The sequence below is a fragment of the Drosophila gunungcola genome, assembly GCF_025200985.1.
Source record: "Drosophila gunungcola strain Sukarami chromosome 3L unlocalized genomic scaffold, Dgunungcola_SK_2 000005F, whole genome shotgun sequence".
In the NCBI taxonomy this organism is placed as follows: domain Eukaryota; kingdom Metazoa; phylum Arthropoda; class Insecta; order Diptera; family Drosophilidae; genus Drosophila; species Drosophila gunungcola.
Window position 1 is genome coordinate 3,282,632 of NW_026453180.1, and position 23,930 is coordinate 3,306,561.

At 37.6% G+C, this 23,930-nt stretch overlaps 1 protein-coding gene and 1 non-coding gene across 14 annotated transcripts; both read left to right on the top strand.

Annotated features, from left to right (window-relative positions):
- The first annotated feature begins 68 nt into the window (after positions 1 to 68).
- On the top strand, positions 69 to 22,928 carry LOC128259577 (PAN2-PAN3 deadenylation complex subunit PAN3). 13 transcript variants are annotated; one of them, XM_052992097.1, is made up of 14 exons: positions 69 to 133; positions 2,003 to 2,393; positions 14,306 to 14,382; positions 15,532 to 15,624; positions 16,299 to 16,928; positions 17,634 to 18,114; positions 18,584 to 18,700; positions 19,276 to 19,396; positions 19,462 to 19,584; positions 19,641 to 19,770; positions 19,836 to 19,972; positions 20,029 to 20,220; positions 20,768 to 20,930; positions 21,009 to 22,928. In XM_052992097.1, exons 2-14 carry the CDS (start codon positions 2,360 to 2,362, stop codon positions 21,117 to 21,119), a joined length of 2,409 nt encoding a protein of 802 aa, XP_052848057.1. In that variant the 5' UTR covers positions 69 to 133; positions 2,003 to 2,359; the 3' UTR covers positions 21,120 to 22,928. The 13 variants fall into 13 exon arrangements, 12 of the variants coding, with proteins under 12 accessions (XP_052848057.1, XP_052848064.1, XP_052848070.1 ...); XM_052992099.1 differs by lacking the exon at positions 69 to 133 and adding an exon at positions 1,458 to 1,520; XM_052992102.1 differs by lacking the exons at positions 69 to 133; positions 2,003 to 2,393 and adding exons at positions 11,885 to 12,545; positions 13,666 to 13,863.
- A 798-nt stretch (positions 22,929 to 23,726) lies between these two features.
- Positions 23,727 to 23,849, top strand: LOC128259612 (U5 spliceosomal RNA). Its single transcript, XR_008268064.1, has one exon. It is a non-coding gene; the product is annotated as a U5 spliceosomal RNA (small nuclear RNA).
- The last annotated feature ends 81 nt before the right edge of the window (positions 23,850 to 23,930 follow it).

Here is a 23,930-nt window from a genome sequence, read left to right on the forward strand (position 1 = left end):
AGCGGGCAAGTTTTTCGCATTATCCAACACTAAAAGCTGAAGTCAAGCCACGTTTAGCAGCCCTGGTCCTTGTCTGATGGTAATTCGTCACTCGCGAGATGCGGTCACACTGCGTGCGGCATACGAAAAACATGTAAGAATTCAACTATTTTAATTTTGTTTGTAAATTGTGCAAAAAAAAGGTAAAAATGCAAAAGTGAGGGAGGAGTGCTTACCTGACGAACTGTGTTTTGTCGGTACAACTGAATAAGCCGTGCTATACCCAGTAAAAAACGCAATTTTCAAGCAGACATGTTGGTATTGTGTCGGTGTGTGTAGCATTGTTTGTGTTTATGTGTGTGTGTGTGTGCAACAGCGGCAGCAATTAAAAAAATAACAAAAAGCAGACAACAAACTTAACAAACATAAATCTATTAATTATTTGGTGTGAATGACAAAACGTTGGCCCAATTGCGTCTTAATAATATGATGGTTCAGATGGTTTTTTTCCGGTTTTTTTTTATTATAACGTAGAGAAAATCTAAGGATAAACGAGTTTGATTAATAAAATTGTACAAATTAGACATCTTTAATTGTATAATTTATAATTGTATAATTTATTTGCTATTTGAAAAGTAAGGATTATCAGAAAAACTCCATTTACTTCAAATAACTTTTTGTCGAGGAATCTTATTAAATTATTTACAGCTGTTTCCCACAAAAAAAGTATTATTCTCATTTCCTTTTCTGCTGCTATTTATTAACCTTTACCTACTCGTCTTTTTACTCCTCTTTTTCGTCCTCTTTCCCTTTTTCCCAGCCAGCTGTTTGTCGCGTTCCACAAATATGGCTGGAGTGTGGATCGCATTGGGGGCTCTAACATTTCTCTATGTGGAATGCAACCTGTGGCCAGCTGTTGGGTCCTGTTGAGCTCCCCCCGCTAAAAATATATGCATATATTTGCACATACATATGTATATATGTATATGCCAGTGTGTATAACAACGCCAATTGCTAGGGCTTCTGCAAATTATCCTGGCTACTTAATGTTTTAAAGCTGTAAAACTCCTATAACGGACACAATTTCCAGATTTTTTAAGGTTTTAAATTTTATATGATGTAGTCAGAGCACGTATTTTAAGGGTCCTTGGAAAAAAACATACATATTTAAAAAAATTAATTTAAATATCTTAAGGTTTAAAACTTTTGTATTTTAACATTAATTCATATCTTTATAGTTATGATTAAAATGTTTGAAAACAGTAAAACTCGAGTAACTCTTATTTTTCCCACCACTCCTCAAATGCGATCCAAATTGAATGTGTTGCACTCACAGCTGGCAATTGTTGTTGTTTTTATTCGAGCTCCTGTACACGCTCACACATTTAATGTATGTATGTACATATATACCACACGGGGGTCGTTTGTGGACTCCATTTGGCTTAACTGTTGGATCTTCTTTCCGTTTTCTTCATTCGTGCAGCGCCAATCGCGCGGTGTGTGTGTTGCGTTTTTCTTATTTGCAAAATCGTTGAGAAATGGTAATGAAAAAAAATATATACCAACTGCCTTGAAAGGAAACCTTTAAATGAAGCTACAGCCAGGCAGCAATTAACGTTTACTCTCAATAAAACAGCCATGTTACATGGCAATATGTTGGCTTAGGTTCAGTGTGTATGTATGTGTTTTGGATTGCGTTAAATATAAAACTCTAAAAATATGAGAAGAAAAGTGCAGAAAAAAGTGGAAAATGTAAAACAAATATGCGCGCAATTGTGTCTGTATATGTGTGAAAAAGCGTCCCCGTACACCCACACACACACTGACTGGAAAATTAAATGAAATCCCAGCTCTACACCCCTCTCACTCCCACTCACTGTTGCTTTTTGCGATTTAATTTGGTCTCCCTTTTTGCAAAAACAAACATAATAGGAATTGCCTTTACTTAACTGTTATGTGTTTTTTGTATGTATATTCATTACTAAACTCGTTTCATATTCTTCTCTTTTTTTGCATTTTGCAGTCGACGCGCCTCAATTGTTAATAACTTGCCCGAAAATGCATTTTAACAGCATAAAACTTTCGTAAAAAAAAGAAAATAAATAATAACTATATTCGAAACGTACGATGTAAAAATGTGTAATGTGAAATTTAGCAGTTAAGCGCGGATTGTATGTATTATTTAAATTTTTGTTTCAATATTTTGTACAAAATAATTATAAAAAACTGAAAAAAATCGAGAAAAAAAACAAAAAAAGGAGAAAAACAAGCAAAAGTTTTATTTTAATCAGTGCATTTTCTTAAAACAAAAACAAATCGTAACGAAACGAGAAAAGGAGAGAAAAGAAGGAAGAAGTGAAGGCGGGAGCGAGAGAGAAATATGTCAACGTTCTTGAACAATTTCTTCCCGGCAGGTAAGCAAAAACAAAACCAGCAAAGAAAATCAAAAACAACAAACACAGGAACGATAACGAGAGGAAACGCCAGCTGGTGGCAGTGGCGTAGTCAACAGTGGTTTGGGGGGTTAACTGCCCCATTGATTTATCATACCTAATTAGAATCACTTACTAGTTTATACTAAATACAGAGCACTGTTATTATTTCTCACAGTGAAACATATTTTTGTGTCCAAAAACGACCCCTGTTTAATATCCTTGGCACGCCACTGGTTGGGTGGCATTTAATTGAAAGTCACCTTTGGCATATTTCATAAGCGTTCTCACCGGGGTCATCCTGTAATTCAATTCTCTGCCCCGCTCTCTGTCGCTTTCTCGCTCCACTGGCGGCATGTAAATTGAACTTTCTTACCGAAGCGCATATTGTGATTATTGGCAATTACATGGACGTGACCAAGGAACAAAGGCGAATCGTAGAGGAGTAAAGGACGGGAAGAGGTACCGACTGAGAACCAAGAATCTGGTCGTAATCAATCTACCCCAGACCAATCCATTCGCTTCCCTTTAATTACGTGCATTCCCCGCTTCGAAGCCATCGATTATGGTTTTCCATTCCTGCTTTTTATTCCTGGAAACCCTCGGATTCCCATTTGCTGCTCCTTGCAACCCCTCTGGGATTAGGAACAAGTTCCACACTTTGCATTCTCTTGCATTTTCTTTGTCCTGCGAAAATGGATGGGAACACAGAGACCGAAACTGGGAAACTCATACAGGTACGGCAGGAAAAACCACTTCCTCGGTTCCCTGCCCTTCGCCAAAACCAAAACAATAAGACCATAAAGAAAGGTTTCCTAACGTTACTGAAGCTTGGGATACTCTCTGTTTCTAGGATTACTTTACGATAGTATAATCTTATCGTATAAACCTTTTTTATTGCATCTTTATAGACTATTAAATTATTAAACAGAGATTTCCCAAGAATGAAGTTATCAAACGAACTTTGGATCAATTAAACCATTTGTAATGCCTTCTAGGATCAAAAAATTGCTTACGACTTTCAATTGTTTTGATACAAATCATAGAGCCTTTCGAAAGGGTATGAACAACAAAATGAAAAGCCTGAGAAAATGTACTGGAGAAGGGGTTGGATCGGCTGAATGGATGGGTGCACTCCTTAAACCCGTTTGCAGAGCCGAAAATTCAGCCCAATCAACTCTTTGGTGGCGTCAAAACAACTGGGAACCAGAACTACAACAATATCAAGCAACAAAGGCAGCTCTTTTCAAGCTGAGCCCAACGGCAGCTGACGGAAATGCATTGACTTGGATTGGATGATGCGATGATACGCTGATACCTTGGCACAATGGTGCATCGTTGTTGTCTGTAGGTGCACTGGGTTACCTGTTGATGGCCCTACCACTCACTGCTTTTCCTCCTTTTCCTTTTTTCTTTTTTGTCTGATGGTGTCCGTTCTGGTCGAGCGCAATTGAAAACTGGTTTACCAACTTGCTCCTTTTTTTTAACTGTTTTGGGCCTTTTTTTTGCGTAAACAAAAGAGGCTCAGATGAAATTGGAGATCTTGAGCTCTGGTCTCTAATTTCTCTGTTTATATGTATTTATTTTCTGTCCTAAAACAAAAGGATTAACCTCGCTGGAAGCTGGAAAAGCTCATTTTAAAATGGGGGCCAGATAAACTAATTTTTAGATATTTTAATATAATTTGAATGTTCTTAATATTATAATTACAGTTGATGAAAAATATAGGTTTTAACATAAAATAAAATTTAAGCAATAACAATAGTGAGCCATTTTTGCATATACTTAATGGCTGGCAGTTAAGGGTACTGAAATATATTACTTCATGATTTGTAACCATAATTTAAACGATTTTTCTGTGCCTTTTCGTTAGAACGTAAGGTTTACAGTGGAAAAAAAGGTGGGAGCAACTGGTTCTGTGTATATGGTCGTCTTTAATGGTGTCTCCGGAGCAGCTGTTGGCCAGTTCTCCCATCTCTCGGAGTTTCAAACGCCAAACATTCAATTTGGGCCTTTGTTTATGGCCCATAAAACAGCGAACAACAAAAGGAAAGCGCCGTTTGTTCGTCGGTCGAGAACGCTGTGCAAATATTTTCGCTTCACTTTATTGACGCACCGACTAAAAGCCTCCAATCCACTTTTTCCCCCTTGGCCGCCATTCGATTCATCTCCACAAAAACACAGAGACAAGCTTAATTTTATTTCTATCAACTTTTTCACTGTCTAACGATTCGTGAGAGGTTTTTGCTTTTGTTCTTCCGCTTTTTATTATGCGACAAGTGCACGAAACGTGAAAATTGTATCGAAAACAGAGGGGGCGAAAAATGTGCCAGAGTCTGGCAAACTATAAAAGCTACAAAACAAAAAATAACTATCGATTGATTATTCTCGAATTTGTTGTCTGCCGCGACATGGTTCCACCTCTTTTCCTCTTCATTTACAAAATTTCACGGAAATTGCCTGCAAATAACTTTTTCCTCAGCGTTTCCACACACAATATTCCTTGTTTATGTCGCTAAATTTAGTTATGTCATTTTTTAGGGGTACTCGGGAATGGAGTTTGCATGCTTTTATTATTTACCTACCTATTTTTAGTAAGTTAGCTTTTCACTCACATCTGACTCATTTCTTGTGTCATACTTTTTAACAATGCTGTCAAATCACGATAATCAAGTTCTTATTGTACGAATTTTCGATTGAATAGGGTGGGAAAGTTGCTTGTTGGTTTTTTGTGAATTAAGATCCATTTCAATTTGTATATGTTATGGTTTCGATTAATAGTTTAGATTGCAAATTTTCAATTTAAATTCAGGAATTTAAATAAATATAAAATATTATTGATATAATAGCCTTACCTACTGCCATATTATGACACCTTAAACATAAATATTAAAGATAAGCTCGACCAACCGGAACCCTTTGTTAATTAGGATTGTAATTGAGTATCTCTTTTTTCGGAATTTTCGCGACTTTAGTGAGAATGTCTTTTGTTTTGTAAACCATAATTTAATTACCGACTAGCGAGCGACATTGCAGACAAGTTGACGTCGCTAATGTGCCAGGCTTGTCACATTTGTTTTTGCAGCAGCTTTAGCACGAGTTTTTATTGTTGTTGTTTGTCGTTTGTTTTCATTTCCCCGCGAAAATCCAAGGCGCAGCGCAACAAAGTATGCAACACATTCTTTTGTTGGCACGCACCAGTCTTTTGCATTATAATGACACCACCTCGATTGTGTGTTTCCCCGCCGCCTTTCTTCGCCTTTCTCCGCTTTTTCCCCTTTTGTCTCTTTGGCTATTTAATTTCGCATTCGCTTCTTGGCTTGCCAAAAATCACATTGCGCCCTTGGGCCAAAACGTTGTGCACACACGCATTACCCATACGTCGTGGTTCCGTCCATTTCCCCGTTCCCATTTCCCTTTTTCGCATTTCCCGGCCATCATAATGGGACACATCCCTCGAATATCTCGTAAATACGCCGCTGGGCCTGTGCCCACAGTCTAGTGGCCATAAAGCAAGTTGGCCAAGTGCGTGGCCCGGACACGTGCCAAACAATACGGCAACGGCATCTGCATCTCGGCCAGTTTTATTGCCTTTGCTCGGTGCCATTATCTCTAGTTCCATGCTGGTCGACAGCACGGATTTCCGGTGCGTTTCATACAAATTGGGAGGGGGTGGGGTAGTGTATAGGTTAGAAGAGCGAAATTCTGCGTAAATCTTTACTTCTGGCCATCAGGAAATGTTTCCCAGGGAAACAGAATTTGTGCACAAATTTCAAACATTCTTGGATTTTGAATGGAAGACTATGGATATATGAGATAGCCTATAAACGTTTTTCCATATAATATTTTCTCAAAACTCTATAAAATATAACAATTTATTTGAGAGCATTTAAATATCTTTCTTTTTTATTAAATTATTAAGTAAACAAAAATTAAGCACCGTTTTTTAACATTATTGGATCTTCTGTTGGACATTTTAAAAAAGATTTAGGTTCTATTACTTATTTGTTGTTGTTCGCCAACGGATATTTATATTGTGACAAAATAGGTAAACTTAATAAAGTGTTTCCATTTGAAATTTTCTTAAATAAATAATAAATTAAGCTTTACCAAATCTATATTTTTGGTAGCTAAATTATCCTAGAATGGTTAAATAAATTTTATTCAAAGGCACGGCATCTAGTGCCTTAAAAGAAGATTAAGGTTTTATTATTTTTAAAGAGCTAATATAAAACAGTTTATAGAATTTAATATTCAGTTATTGATTTTGGAGATCGAAAATCAAAGCCTGACAGTTTTTCTTCAGCAGAATTTTACTCACACACATTCACATTAAAACTAAGATAAGGTGATAATTATCAAATTAAATTACTTTTAAATATATAGGTACAATTTACTAATTGTATCTGCATAGCGGTAATCTGTCAAGAGTGTTTGCCGTCTTCAATATATCCAATTTCGATTATCAATTCTGGGTTCCTTCTAGGAATTTTTTGGGGGGCCCAGTGCCCCCAAAACTGTATTATCACGCGCTCGCGACGTTTGTTTTTCTTTTCTTTTTGCCTTATGCTATTTTGTTTCGCTTCGTTGGGGGATTTCATTTTGTGTTTTTGTATTTATTGTGTTTGTTTTTGTTGTTCTCGCATTGTTGCGCATTGGCTGTTTGCTTTTGCACTTTGCTTCGTGTTTTTGTGTTGAGAGGTGTTTGCTTTTTATTTTATTTTCTCGCATGTCCGGCTCTCTCTGAATCTCCGTTTTCTCTCTCTTTTTTTCATTACGGTGCTTACTTTTTGTGTTTTTTTGTTAGTCACTCTTTGGCAGCGGTCGCGAACGTTAGTAAACGGCGGGATATTCAAACCCACGCCCTCCTCTTCGACACCTACGCCTCTGTCTTTGGAATTATCATATGCGAGTGTGTGAGTGCTTCTTCGGTGTGTGTGTGTGTTGGTGTGTGGAGGTCTTAACGGTTAACGTGCTGGAAAAGTGGAGCGATAAAAACAAAAAAAAAAAAAAAACAGTTGAGAATCGGAATATAATGCGTGACATGTGTTAACCCCCCCGAGGTAAAGTGTTGTTGCTTCTGCCGTCAATCACACGAGGGCATCAATCAAATGCTGACTCTGAAACTGAGACATAAAGAAGAGCACAGTTAAAGGGCAAATAAGAGAGGAGACAAAAAGAACTTTCACAATGTACCTTATTTCTCTACAATCCAACTTCCAAAGCAACAACTTTTCCATGTCAATAACCTTTAATTCTATTTTATATAAACATGGGATTTCTGAAACCATGTCTAAAAAGATCGTATGAGCACAACCTTTCTACAAATTATTTAAATAAAGTCCATAACATTTTTTGTACAACTGGACTTTTTTAAGTCCACTAAGTTAAAAGGTGGTATTATAAAAGCCTTTCCACAGATTATCTTTTTGAAGCTGATGGGATTTTTATTTAAGGATAACAGTTTGTTTATTTAGATTTTTTCAAACACAACTGAAAAGATTATGATAGCAGCCTTTCTACAGCTGAAGTTGTATTACCATTTAAATAACTGGAATTTTATTTATATCCCACTTCCTTTTGTGATAACAGCAATCGCCGGTTAAAGTGTATTCAAAAACTGCCAATTACGAAAAGGAAATATTAAAAAAAAAGTAAAAAAAAACAGAAAAGTTATAATTTTTTTCATTTATTTTTCCGATTGTTCCTATGAGAGCTATATGATATAGTCGTCCGACTTTGATGAAATTTAATCCGTAAATCGGAAATATTTAACCATTACTAAATGTCGAAGAACTAAACAAAAAAATAAAAAACAGAAAAGTTATAATTTTTTTTCATTTATTTTTCCGATTGTTCCTATGGGAGCTATATGCTATAGTCGTCCGATCCGGCTCGTTCCGACTTATATACTACCTGCAATAGAAAGACAACTTTTGGGAAAGTTTCATGCAGATAGCTTTAAAACTGAGAGACTAGTTTGCATATAAACGGACGGACAGACGGACAGACGGACATGGCTAGATCGACTCTACTAGTGATGCTGATCAAGAATATATATACTTTATAGGGTCGGAAACGTCTCCTTCACTGCGTTGCAAACTTCTGACTGAAATTATAATACCCTCTGCAAGGGTATTAAAAATCTATATATATATATATATGCTTTATATCTTTTATTCAACTTGAATTTTCTTATATATTTGGAAAGTTGCCTGTTTGAGTTAGGAACGTTGGACTGTATCGCTCTCTCAGTCTGCATATCATTTTGCGGCTCGTTTCACGTTTACAACTTCCGCTACTGGTGTCACCCCCCACACAGTTCCCCCTGCCCCTTATTTTTACCCTCCAACTTTTTTTTCTTTGTCAACTCGATGGCCGCATTTCGAAAATTTAAAACTTCGCGCTGTCGAAATCGCATGCATACGAAAATGAATACGAACGGCGAATAAATAAAATAAAGCGAGTAGGCTTAATTTTATGTGTACATATTTACACACAATTTACATTTCGCTTTCGCAATTGTTTTCTGTGTTGCCCAGTGTTGTGAGTTGAGCTTGAGGAGATATAATATCCAGTAGATTACCCCCAAAAAAACCCCCCTCGAATTGACCTCCCCCGATTGAAAAGCTTGCACAGCTGTTCGGCTTGAGCGTCTATGATTGAAAGCAGCTGTTGTTGCTCAGCTCAAAATTGGGTCAAACTGTTGCTGTTGCCATTGCTGTTGCTATTGCTATTGCCTTTTGCCGCTGGCAGCAAACCAACCAAACTTGTCTGTTGGCCAACAAAACGAAGCACAGAAAAAATATAAAACAGCTCAGCTTGCAGCTCTCTGAGGTTAGCTCTGTTCGATATCATCAAGCTCAGATTGCGATCAGCAGTAAAAACGATTGACAAGCGGTTTACGGGTTTTGTTGGCCAAGTTTAGAGAAGCGGCCAAGAGAACAGAAGCCGGGTAAAAGAGCGATCTCGCTGATGGGTTCCCACCAAATAAATTAATTTATTCTTTAACCACTCGGAAGAAGACTGGTGGGAAAATGTTTTTGCAATATCGGTCAATTTGTAGAATTATTAAAACTGTTTGAATTATTTTAAAATCAAGAAAAGGTTTCTAAAAACTGATTTGCCTTTACTCAGGTTTATTGTTTTGTTTTGTTTTATCAGTTCAAAATTTAAAGTGGATTGTTGAATATTTCCTTCCCAACTAGCCAATAAAATAAATTGTGCAAATTCCCGATTAAAAAACATTAAAAATATAGATCACTTAAAGTATTTTTCAAAATAAAATAGTTAACTGAGTGTTAAACTACAAACTACAAACTTTAAGTGCCGCATAGGCACTTTAAATGTTTAGCTAGTAATTTGACATTGGAAAATCTTGTCTTAAAAGCAAAGCAAAGCTCAAAGTTCAAGCGCATTAAACATTATTTACCCGTTTTGTCATCTCCGATGACTATATTGCTTAAAAGTTGCTTTATTATTAGGGGCAATTCGTTATTACAAATATTTTCCTGTTACTTATAGAGCTAATTATTTATGTTATTCGCTAACTATTATTAGGTTATTCTCTAAATTTACTTTGTTTTTAGGAGAAATTATTATCAGGGACCTTCTTTTGACAAACCCATAGCTTTTGTTTATCTTGTTAGAAAAATGGAACGCTAATATATTTTTCATTTACAGAAAATACATTGTCTTGACTTATGGGGTTCTTATCTTTTTACTTTTTAGGTAAAGTGTCGTCTTATCATTTTACTTTAAAGTGGAACTGTAACAGCGGATCGTGGTTCCTTTTAAGGTGCACTAATAATTTGCCTTTTTTCAATCGAATTTCTTAAGATCTCAAACAGGAAATCATGTTGGTGGCCGATCAATATGTGCATAGAGTAACCATAACCACTTTGTATACCTTGTGTGTTAGCGTTTGACCGCGGTTGGGCTGATAATGAAGCCAAAGCCTTGGCTATAAATATTTCATTTATAATGTACTTACAAATGTGTGCGAATGAATTATTATTACACCCGACTTTCAACATGCCATAAAGCGATGGCCACGTGTGTGCGTGCCCCACCCCCTCCACCCGCCCCCAAAACGCTCCCCATTTCGATGTGAACTTATCAGATGATCGCTTACAGCCCCCTTTGCACGCCCCATTCCCATAATTAGAATCCGCAAAATACTCGTTTTGGCGATGCGCAAACACATGATGATTGCACCGAAAAAAATTACTGATTATCGTTGGGTTGCTTTTCCTTAAAAATAATCCTAACATTTAAACATATATCAAAACGAAATAAATTGTAGGCGGTTTTAAAGAGAGTCCAAAATGATCCCAATATTTTTCGCTGCGTGATCAGAATGCAATCCCCTCCGATCGTGGGGTAATAATATAAGGGTCATTGGAACCGAGACGCTGGGGGCCTCTCAAACTGTGAGCACTTCGGTGTGCTGTAAGAAAAATAAACAAATAAACAAACAACGCCAATGGATTTTCATTGTTCTTACTGTTGCGCGTGTGCCTGCAGAGCTTGAACTTTCCCAGTACAGTGGAATTTAAGTAACTTTAACTACAATAATGGGAATATTATGAAAAATCATTCAATTTGCCAAACTTGACTGAGGAGCCAAGGCAAGAAAAGACAAACAAATAAGAACTGAAGAATTTTAAATTATTTATGAGTTTTTTTTTTTTTTTTGTATTTAATTGTAGGTGGTTAAAGATACCATTGCTTGCCAAACTACTTAACTTTTCCAGAATACTTTATTTAATCGAAATTTAAGGTAATAGAGGTTGACTGTAATTGCAGCAATACCAAAACAACAACTAAAAGAACTGCAGCAATGGCCACATATTTACTATTAAACGGGCGGAAGACCGAGCGAACCCCACACTACACCCCACTTTTTCTTTGCCGCTCGTCTGTCATCGTCATACAGTTTGACAAGCATTGTGGGGCCAACTTGGTTCCTCTCGCTCACTCTAGCTCTTGGTTTGGCTCCCTCTCTCTCTCTCTCTCTCTCTCTCTCTCTTTCTGTTTGCTGGTCAGGACAGTGGGGCAAATGACTAATAGCGAGAGATCTCAAGTATAGGTAAATGAATTACATTCAGTACCTTGAAAATTAAACCTACTAGTTAACTTAATAACCAAAATTAAAATTCGAGTCATATACCAACTGTGTTTTAAATCTTTGAATCATAGAACTCTCAAATTTAAAGTATTGACTTTAAGTAAATTGAAGATTAGTTGTTAAAAAAAAGGTTTAAACCCAAAAGCTTATAAACAAACTACTTAAAAATCTATGGAGTTTTATATTAATGTCTTAAAAACAAATTATAGATTTACAACAATTTCTACAAATATTTGTAGATTACTTGTTATCAATAGTTGAATTTTCAGTCGGACTTTCACAATTTAGACCACTGTGCCCAGTCGTTTGTTGCCGCGTTTCCCTAAAGCCAAAAAGCGGCTGGGGTTTTCAGTTCAGAGAACGCTGCGTTGCCACTCGGTTCGTGGCGCGATCGATGGTTCCCGATTTGATCCCATCCGAAACGATCCGAAGTGTTATTTTCTTCGCCGCTTGCATATTCATTACACTTACGTCGAGCCGACCGAAAGCACAAACAAAGTAGCGACAATTACGCGGCGGCTCTCCCTTTTGAATAATAGCAACAAAGTGAACACTGGGCGGCAAAGCGGTAAATGGTAGACCATACCGCTCTGCCACATCTACATATTCGCTTTACGTGACGTAACATAGCGCACTTTTTGTTATTGTTTGGCCTGCCCCCCAAACGTGTGACTATTTATCTATATAAATATATACATACATATATGTGTTCGCAAACGTGTATATCTGAGTGTGGCGTTTTCATGAACGCGTTCGTGATCTTTGAAGCAAAACAAAGCTAAAGCTGTCCATTTCACCGCGAAACGCAGCATAAGGCAACGGCCCAATAATCATCGGTTTTTTACGTGAATATACATACACACGTACACCGAACTTGCTCACGTAAACCCTAAAATATAGACGTAGCTATATATGGTATTTTTCTGCCGACGTCATGCCAACAAACAACCAGTGGCTAACGATTTATGTAAAGTGAAAACAACTTTGGTTCTGGCCATGTTCAAGTAAGTTTCGGCCTGCCAAACTGTAGTAGCCAACACCTGTTTGTGGCTCCCAAACTTAGGCCCTGCCTTAACAGGTTATATCGTCGCACCCCTTCTTCCTTCGCCTAATTACCTGCCCACTGCTCAAAATATGAATAAATAAGAGCACCAGCACCACATAATAATTATCATTAGCTAAGGCTTTCAATTAAATCGTTTCGCGTTCGTTCGTTCGTTCGTGTGTTTGTTTTGCCAATTCGAAGTCAAATAAATAAAATCGGGCCACAAATTATTACTTATATGGCTACAGCATCATCAAAAGCAACAATAATCTCGCTTTTTGTAAACAAAATTTGGTACCTCGAATTCTTGGTACCCATTTAATTCACCCTTTAAAACTTAACATAAAATTTGGTATTCATTTCGTTTTTTTTTGGTTTAAATTTCTTTTAAGAAAATAATTAATTTCTAGACACTGGAACACTGCTTTAATATTATTATTTATACCATTTTTTTAATAAAAAATAGAAAAAAAATTAATTCCTGATATGATTTTTAAAATGTATTCTTAAAAAAAAAACAGTTTATTTCTAAAATCTACTTCTGGTGGGCAATAAAGTTATTAATTGTGTTTCAAGTTGTTTTTTATATAAAAAGCTTAGCTTGCTATAAAAATAATTCCTGATAAGGTTGTTACAATATAGTGCTTTAAAAATGATCTGCCGTTTTGTTACTTGGCAACAATTAATATTGTCTATTAGATTAAATAAGAACTAGACCTTCCTTAGGGTTATTAAAAGTAACATTTTCTTCTGCCATATTTAATGCCTGGGAAATATGGCACATTGCATTCATTCGCAGTTATTTGGCGAAGAAAAACCCCCAATAAGGCATATTAAAATTCAGTCAACAAATATATTCTCGGCTATCGTCTCCCGCCCCGAAATTGCACGAGAAGCGAATACAACCTGCTCCACATAAATACAAAAAAGTTTTTACGTATTTGTCTATATGCTATATAGCTAATTCAAGGCCAATATCACTTGTTTTCTCTTCGTACATTGGCAAGAGGCATTGGCCCCGTACCCCGAATCAAATGTTTTTGCATTTAAAATTGAATTTTTCACTTTCGGTTTGGCAGAGGCCGAGGCAAACTCACTTGCATTTCAAAACGAGTGAGTCTGCTTAGCATTGATTTAACACTCGAATATCCGGTGGAGAGGTGGGCACGTTTAAAAATCAGAGAACTTTGAAAGCAAGGCAAGAATACAGCTACAGCATAACAACGTTGATTAGTCATGACGCGCCGCTGCTTCCGAGTTGTCTACATAGTAGGAAGGTATAGTAAATAAAACACCTGAGTAGCCTGGCCTGGCCCTACAATAGCACACACTCTCTATACAGTCACAGTCTGCGGTCTATTATTTTTTGTTGTTGAAATGTGCGAATTGCTGAATTCTAAGTTTGGCGGCTCTGTTGTTTACCGCAGAAACTGCGTCTTGGCTTTTGTTTGCTTCGACCTGGAGTCACAAGAGGAAGCCGGAGAAGCGGAACAACAATATATATTGCGCATACTCCAAAAATGTTGGGGCCTACAGACGCGTTATCGCCGTATCGATAACTGTGGAAAATAACAAGAAATATAACAAAAAAAAGAAGGGGATTTAATGGGGTAGGCTTATCGCACAAACACCACACACATAGTGCTCCTGTTCATGTTTGCTTAATTGATTTCTAATCAATTATATTAATTCCTTCTCTTTTTGTTGCTTTAATTGTAGATACGGCTGCTATGGATCCAATTTTCTTCTCGCCAACGAATGGTATACCGTCAGAGAGTAAACTCGCTACTTATATGGTAAGTTGACTCTTCCTATCCCTTAACAATTTTATCAAAATAGAAACGAAAACAAGTTGATAACAGTTTATGGGGAGGAATAACTTAACAACACCAGCACCACCACCCAACGAAATCCACCCACTTAAACAGCTGTTGAGCGCCAAGTTAACAGCTGGCCACGTTTGCTCAAGTATTTTTAATTATGCTTTATTTGTCTTCACTCAATTTACCCGAAACATTTCAATTTCAACGCTCAGTTGCACATAATATACACTTGACCGACTTTTTTGGTCTCTTTTTATTTTATTTTTGGGTCCACTGACACACAAAGTGCCATATAAGTCGTATATGCACGTTAAATATCAATTTGTGTTTATGCATGGATTTTTTATTCTCTCTGGGCGAAACAATGTATGCGTATACGATTTGCGTAGCTTGAAATGCCCGAGAATAATAACCAATAAAATATTAATGTGGCATCGGCATTATTGCCATGGAATTGTGCTAATGGAAAAATTCACGGAATATAATGGAGCATTTGCCGCTCAAATTCATTTCTGCAATTTACAAATATCAGCAAATCAAATAGAGCAATAGAGAATATGGTGCAACACCATGACAATTATTAATTAATTTATTATACGCAATTCTAAGAATTTAAGGGAGTGATATGGTGGCCTATTTCTAATTTCTTGGTAATTACATGGCACATTTTCATTCCAGTTCGCAAAGGAAGTCTGATTCACATGAATCTATAATATAATATTAGTAATGCCCATGAGCTAACTAGTAATTAGTTGTAATCCTAAATTTCTTGAAGGATTTTGTCTTTTTTTAACTAATAACATCTAATTCATGAGGTCTTAAGTCACGTCTTTTTATGAGAATAGCACTGCACTGTCTGATATTTCAAGTTGTGGACTACAGATAAGATAATGGGTATCTGTAGCAGACGACACTCAACAGATATTTAGAACAATCCTCTTAAACCCCAACTTAATGTTGCTCCCCATTTATATCTGCAATTCTTGTGATCCAATTATAACTTGCTTTGCTATCTGTAATTTTGAATTCCCCAGCACAACAACTGAATATCTTACTATTTTCTTTGTATTTCTCTCAATTTCTATCTATCCGTCTACTCCGAATTTTGGTGTCTCATCTCAGAACCGACAGAATGTCGCCACACCGAGCGGTTATGGGCTGAATAACGGGTTCTCACTACTTAATTTGGATTCGCCCCTAAATAAAAAGTCCCAGGTAAAGCCGTAAATATCTGGTTCCCCCATCCCATTGTTTTCTGTGACATCCACCAAAAGCGTTAGACTTGTAAATGTTTGTAGTGGTTTATAAACAAGCTCTTTAGTGTAGAAGCTAGTTTAGTAGCATCCTATCCCCAAAAATGTACAACAAATCTTCCTATGTGTGTTATTAACAGGTCTGTTTATATTCGCAAATTCGGCCAGACATTGCAAAAGTGATTAAAAAACAAATCAAGTCAAAGAAAAACACGTCTTTTAATCTTAAAAGCCTCAAAAATAATTTAGTCCGAAAAATCAACATGAAATGCTTAAACAAACATTAAAATATAAGGTTTCTAACCAATTTTAACCATTTGTAAGAATATTTTAATAAATTTAATACATTTTAAGATTTAAAGAGGTGATTTTCTTTGATTTGAAATTGTATTATTATGTATTATTAAATATAAATAAACATTTTAAAGGTGTTATCCTCTTTAAGGATAATTTTTGATAAAACTAAACTAATTAATATTTGTAGAAATTAAAATATTTACAGAAACAATTGTTTTATGTCATAAACTCCTAGCGCAAAAGTTTAAACCACTTAAGTAAATTCCTGCCGAGTTTGAAAATCTAAATCGTGATTCTGGAGTCTTACCTAATAATTATTTTTCAATGGATTCCCCATAGGTCACGCCGCAGTCACCCGAGTTCATTCCAACGCGCATAAACTCGACGCCCAACTTCTACGCACCATATCACAACGCGCCCATGCAATTGAGTAATGGGCTCAACGGCGTCAATGGGTTAACAGCAGCCGCAGCAGCAGCAGCAGCCGCCGCAGCAGCCGCCGCCGCAGCAGCATCAGTGTCCTCCTCCACGTCATCGGCGTCCTCCGCCTCGGTGACCATCAGTAAAACAGCCAACGGCGGCGCCTCCATGCTCGCCCTGCAAAAGTCCGCCTCCATAGCCTCAGTCACCATCGCACAACAGCAACAGCAGCAGCAGTCGCAACATCCACAGAAACAGCAACAGCATCCGCCACCGGCGGGCGGTGGAGCCATCTCCGCCGCCTCCGCCCCCATTGCGATCAGTGGCGCACCACCGAACCCCGCCGCTGCCCCCTTCGTCAGCAACATGTCCGCCCAGACGCCGCTCAAGGGCAGGGGTGCCATGCTGCGCCAGGAGTCGCCCACAGCGGCCATGTTGGCAGGAGGCGGAGTAGGCGGAGGAGGTCCCGGCGAGAAGTCGCCCCCACACGGGATGACGCCGCACGGAGCCTCGCCCATACCCACATCGCTGCCCACCAGCGTCCACCAGGTGAGTGTGATCCAGTGATCCAGTCAGTAGATAGAGCCGTAAATTACAAAACAATGCCTATACGGACATTAAACGGACAAAGCATTCGAAGCTGGTTCCCAAAACTATTAAATGCAAAGCATCTGTCGTTCAGTTTGCAACAGCAAATGTCTCGTTTAAGACAGCTACTCAGAGTTCTCATTACTAATGGGTTGGGAAAAGTTTCGCAATCTGATCTTAGGACATGGCATCTAAGAAACATCGAACAACATCTTGTTGTGAATTCTTTAGCTGAAGATATTTCATTATATTTTTAAAGGTATAAAGGATTCCATTTTCGTGAATTAAAGCCATTAGCCAAACCCTTCTTCAAATGAATAGATTATTTATGATCTGAAGAATATGCGAAACATTTTGAATTTACTTTTAAGAAAATAATTTCCATGTCTATCATAGAAATCAAATATAATAATGAGAACATATCGCAACATTTCTTTGATCAGATTGCCTTTCCGAAATGACAGATTGTTCTACTCGAGTCCAGATTTCATAAGCTTATGATTCCAATGAGTTTTTTATTTCGATCATATTGAATCTTGTAAAAAGCTAGTAGCTGAGCTATTTTACTAGATCTGTTTTTCTGAGGGAGGAGTCAAAGGGCTCTTTGGGTATTCTCGTGCGGGGCTCTAATAGATAGACACTTACTAATTATGATTTAATCCTCAGGAGAACGTCGGCGGTACCATCTACTTTTATCCAACTGCCAACGCACAGAACAACCAGCCCGTCGTCAATTCCGTGGTGGTGGACACCACGCATCCGGCTCACCATGGCGTGAGCGCTGTGGCGCCGATGAACGCCGTTGGCGTCGGCGTTCCGACGACAATGATGTACACTGGGCATGTGTATCCGGGACCGTCCTCCAATGTCATCACCCTGCAGCCGAAGACGCAGCTCGAGTCGGCCTTCTTCATGCCCGACGAGATGCGCTCCGAAATCCTTGCCCGCAACGAGATCTCCAACTTGATTATGGACGCAGCGGAGGCTGCGCAGCACGCCCTGCCGATGGAGGTGGACAACTACCACGCACTGTATCCGCTGGAGCCGCCGGCCCAGCCAATGCACGCCAAGCTCACGCTCCCCGCCAGCACTTATCGGGCCACGCACAATACGACGGGCTACAAGTACTGTCTGCGCAGGTTACATGGTGGGTACACACAGCTGCGGTCAAGATAATAGTAGTGAGTCAATTCAAAGTGCTCGAAAACATACCTTTAAGACATAGGACAAATTTTCTTTTCAATTTTTTATAATTCTTGCTTTCCAATTAACAAAATGTGATTTTATGTTGTTTTAGGTTTACTAACAATATAAAAAATCTGTTGATATATCCTTTAAATTCATTTTTCGATATACTGTGGCAAATGATTTCTAAACAATTTTGCACATCTGCACTTTGTATAGCAATAAAAAGGATTTTAATATCTAAACTATTTTTGTTTTTGTATTACTATGTTATAAAGAGATTTTTGTATTTGCCCTATTTAGTTATAGTTTAGAATTGGTTTCAAACTGTTTTCGACTGTTATTTCTATAAGCCAAATCACCACTATTATTTTGACCGCAACTACAAATGGGACTCCCGAAATCTTAATTAATTCATTTGCATTTTTTAGGTTTCCGCCTGCAGTCGACCAAGTGCATGACGCTGGTGGAGATGTGGAAGAAGCTGCAGCACACGAATGTGGTACAATTGCGTGAGGTGTTCACGACAAAAGCATTTGGTGATAACTGTAAGTGGGAAGACGTCTCTAGAACTATTATAAAATAAATGTTTAATGCTGCCCTTGGGAGATAAGAACGATGTCATCTAAATTATTATACCCATGCAGAGGCTGGCAACGCAGTGAAGGACCCATTTTCGACCCTATAAAATATTTACTTGATCAGCATCACTAGGAGAGTCGATCTAGCCATGTCCGTCCGTCTGTCTACTGCTACTCTTGGGAACTAAGGACGTTGTCATTCTTTATAAATTTGGGAAATTTAAAAGTTTTGATAGGCTAGCCTTAGCAGATGAGTTGTTGATTTCTAATCGGGAATTTTCTAGTTGGATTTATCAATAATGCAAATAATTCTAAATAAGGTTATGCATACTGGAATTGATTGCGATAGCTGGGTACTATTTATAAATTAACACTTTAAATTCCCTAATCTTAACTTGGTATTCACTGATAAGGCGAGAGCGACAAACTTGATTTCGTTAATATGTTATAGCTTTTGATAAGGCTTTAAGAGGAAGTGGAATATTTAAGGCGACTAAAAGCCTAGTTTTACCATGTCAATAATGATTATTGGGCACCCACAGCTTTAGTATTAGTGTACGACTATTATCCCGGCTCACAAACATTACTGGCCAAATACTTCACACCAGCGCCAGAGACCAACGGGTACACTGATCCATTCCAAGGCGAGGCACGCCCCTTCAGGTTGGTTTTTTCTATGCCTAAAGTTTGTCCGATTTCTCTAGCTAACAATTCTATATGTTTTGCAGTCATAAGAGCAACATGCAGCGAACGAGCAATGGACCACTGCTGCCGGAGGCCACCATCTGGTCGATCATCATGCAGCTGACCGCTGGCCTAAAAGCCATCCATCATGCAGGTCTTGCCTGCAAGTAAATAAAACAAAGCATTCTGTTCAGTCAGATACTTATTGATCTTTCCATTTTAGGGTTCTTGATCCCACAAAGATCATAGTGACGGGCAAGCGGGTACGGTTTAGCTCCTGTTGCATCTCGGACATTACGCAATTTGATCCGAATGCAGCCAATCCTTTGGCCCTGGTTAATATGCATCAGCAGGTAAATGATTCGTTTGATATTCTACCTATGAGGCTGTTAATAATGTTTTTTTTGTGTTTAAACAGGACGATCTGACCGCTCTGGGTCGCTTAGTATTAGCGCTGGCCTGCCGCTGTCTTCAATCCGTGCAACGCGACAATGTCCAGTCAAGCATCGACATGGTCACGCGAAACTACTCCACCGATCTGCGAAACTTTATAGTGTAAGGGTATCTTTCTGTAGCCACTCTGTTTCTAGACTAACGATTATGCTCTCCAGTTACCTCTTCACCACGAACAACCGTCGCTCGGTGACCGATCTGATGCCGATGATTGGCGCCCGTTTCTATACTCAACTGGATGCCCTACAGAGCCAAATCGATATGCAGGAGGATGAGCTGGCCAAGGAGATGGAGAACGGACGGTTATATCGCATTTTGGTCAAACTAAACAGCATCAACGAGCGACCCGAGTAAGTTTACTCCTAAATCATCTTTATAATATTATTTGTATGTTTATGCTTATCCCTTTTACAAACACTGATACATTTTGCAATACATTCCTATTTGCCCATAAGAAGAATCTATAAAATCAAACAAAAACACCTCCTAACGGGTAAAAAGTCGTTCTGATATCAAATTTCGTAACGACAAAGTAAATATGGTTTTTGTTTTAATTGCATAACATAGCGTGCTGAATCATTAATCAAATCGCAGGGCTATAAACTAGTTATTCGTTAAAACAATTTTAAAAAAGATAAGCAAAAAAGGCCAAATGAAAAAAAAACAACATGTTTTATACAAATTTTCGGCATACTAAATATAGGTTTTTTTTTTTTACCTATTTTACCGCTAAACTAGCCAGTTAGAAAAACAAACGTTATGATCGAACCATCTCAGCTGCTTTTTGTTTTTGCGTGTATATATATTGTAGTCGCTTTCGCAAACCCCCTCGGTGCTCTTCGTCACTACGTGTACTGCCGACCGACCACAGTGATTTTAAATATCCACCTTTTACAGCTTCAATCTGGACTGCACTTGGTCCGAGACTGGTGATAGATACATGTTGAAATTATTCCGTGATTATTTGTTCCATTCCGTCACTGAGGATGGCCGGCCCTGGCTAGATCACGCACACATTGTACAATGCCTCAATAAGCTGGATGCTGGCTCCATAGAGCGCGTAAGTAAAGTCGGAAAAGATTGGCTTGTATATTGTTTACAAGATCGTAGAAGCTAATGCACAAATATACATTTGCAGGTGCAACTGATGTCCCGCGACGAGCAATCGGTACTCATCGTCTCCTATGCTGAACTCAAGAATTGTCTGGAGAACGCCTTCTCCGAACTGATGTCAAGTGCGGCCAACTGAGCACCTCGGTGGGGCAATAAAGAAACAGGAAACCGGAATCCGGAAGCAGGAAAATGATTCTGATATCCTGAAAACTGAAAACACGCGCAGCTCACTTAGCCACCCTCCGCACGACCACAAAGCGACTACGATTAAACGGATTAGCTATTAAGCGAAACATTCATTACGACTAAGACATTTTGAGAACCATAAACAATTAAAATACGAAGATGTTTATTGTTAAGCCAAAACCGAAAAAAGAAACGTAAAACAAAAAAAAAAACAAAAAAAAAAAAGATGAAAGCCGATATCCAATGTTATGTTAGCTCTTAACTACATTTTAGGCATTTAAAACAATACAAAAAGAAACAACCACAACCACAAAAAATAAACCAACAAAAACAACTTTTTGAAAACGAAATCTCTCCAAAAGAAAAACGCAAAAATACAAAAAAACGAAAACATACAAACAAACAAAAAAAGCAAGAAAAAACCAACTTAAAAGCAAAAAAATTTGAAAAATTTGTTAAAAAATCCAAAAACACATAAAAAGAGAAAGGGAAATCACGCGAAGAGCCGAGAAAACATGGATCTATTTTTACAGAGCTAAGAGAGAGGATGAAAGTATTTATAAATATGTATTAAAAAATCGAAAGAAAAAAATTGTAAAACTTTGCAACAATAAATAACTGTAATGACAAAAACAAAAACAATTGCAACACAGTGCAGCAAAATCGTTGAGCAACAACAAAAAAAGATATGAATTCAATATGCAGATTAGATGGATAAGGATTTTGAGAAACGTAGAGAAAGTAAGAAAGTGAACAAGGAACCACATTAAATGTTTATAAAGCATGTCTGACAATGATCGCCTGCCTCTTCTCCCCTACAGTAAACAAACAAAAAAGAACAAATAAACTGAAAACCGAAAAGCGAAAAGCAGTTAAGAAACCGAAAGGAAATGGAAAAGAATGCTAAAGTGAGAGGCGCAGACGAGCAAGAACGACGACAACCGAGAAACGTTTTTATTTTTCAAACTGTGTATTTTTTATAGCAAAATATTTTAAAAAAGAAAAAAAACACAAATTTTCTAAATACAATTTAAAATGTTTACAAAATAACGCAAAACGAAATGAGGTGCGAAACTATGTATTTGTAAAGCAAATGTAAATGTTGGTTCATGGAACATGCAAAGCGACGCACAGCGCGACTCTAGAAAGTATAGTAGCTCAACGAGAAACTCAAATCTTACTGAATACAAAAACTGAAAAACTTAAAGCTGTAACCGAAACGAAAACGAAAATGAAACCGAGAGCGCAACTAAAATTGAAACGAAATTGTCTAGGCCAAGAGCGTGATATATAATGTACATACATCCATTTTGAAGAGTCTGCGACACGCAATATATACATTCGAACTATTTGTGTTGGTCCATGCTAAGATACGCTCTCACTAAATGATGCATACAGGTGTATTGCCACGCACGCGCTGAACTTCCGAGTACAATATTTTGCTAATGAAAGTCTGTCTCTAGTTGTAAACTAAATCGCCTCCCCGCTATATGCTCCGAATTCCAATCCAAACCAATTCAATCCAATCCGAAAGTCGCGTTGCGCCTGCGCGGCCGCATATCACACATAAATCGGTTCCGATCGAGAGAAAACAAGGATTACTAAAAGGCTTCAACTACGCACTACCACCACCACCAAACCACATGAAATGGAAAAGCAAAGAACTTTTAAATACATATTAAGGACAATTTGATTTCGAGACTCTTTAAAAACAGCATGTTAATATCATTTTCTGTTGCAACGAAAGAACGATGGAAATTAAGAAACCTAAAGGATCCAATTTTACAGAGTCCATTCATCAATCCTCTAAGCAAAAGTTTCCAATTTTGGCAATACTATCCTAAGTGTTACACAAGAGTAAAACAAAATAAAAAGAAAAGAAATTCAAATCGGTAGATGCTGTGGTTCGTTTACCAGCTTTAGTGTGATTTATACTAATTTTGTACTTGTTAACTACTCTCGATGCTTTATGCGATTCTGTTTTACTCAAATTTTGCAATATTTTTCTTGATTTTTTACACTTTTTTACTTTTATCTTTATCTCTCTTTCCGTTTGTCTAGATTATTACGTACTTTATTTTTAAATTATTGTGTACATCAACGTAAGACTAATTATTTAATTGAAACGAAAAACAAAATGTATAAAAAACTTTTTGAGAAAACCAATAAAAAAAATAATAAAACTTTTAAAAAAACATCGTTATTTAATTCTGGAAGCATAGTTAATTTGAATCAAGATTAGCAAAATCAAATTAAATTGATTTTAAAATAAGGTAATGCAGTAGAGGAATCGAACAAATCTTGTGACATATAAGAGGCAATTGAAACCAGAAATTGAAGGGCATGCGCACATTTAGCCATTGATCTCTCTCATGCCTTCAGCTGTAGGGCGTATTTTGAACGGCGCGCTCTCAAAATCCATATCGAGGGAGGGTTAAGGTACATCCCAAAAGAGAGCAACAGTTTTTTACGAAATACGTCCGAGCTGGTTTGCCTATAATTCCCAAACGGTTCAAGCAGTATCTGCATGGAGTAGCTGATAAAAACCGACTTCAAATTACTCTGGTTTCTCTTCAATTGTCGAATAAATCTTTCGCCTTTTACTAAAGATTTCCGTGGAGAGGAGCACTCTAATGAGTCTAAAATAATTTTTTAGTAGTGCCCTGTCGCAAGACTGGGGCCATATGGAATAAATTTAAAATAGTTTTTAAAAAAATAAGGAAAGAAATGTTGAATATTTCATATGTTCATTATTTGATTT

Bases quoted from the DNA above. Each gene is read 5' to 3' on its own strand.
- LOC128259577 (XM_052992097.1), top strand. From the start codon at position 2,360: ATGTCAACGTTCTTGAACAATTTCTTCCCGGCAG. The intron at 2,394-14,305 runs GTAAGCAAAAAC...CTTTAATTGTAG, and splicing joins GAACAATTTCTTCCCGGCAG to ATACGGCTGCTATGGATCCA. The intron at 20,931-21,008 runs GTAAGTAAAGTC...ATACATTTGCAG, and splicing joins ATGCTGGCTCCATAGAGCGC to GTGCAACTGATGTCCCGCGA.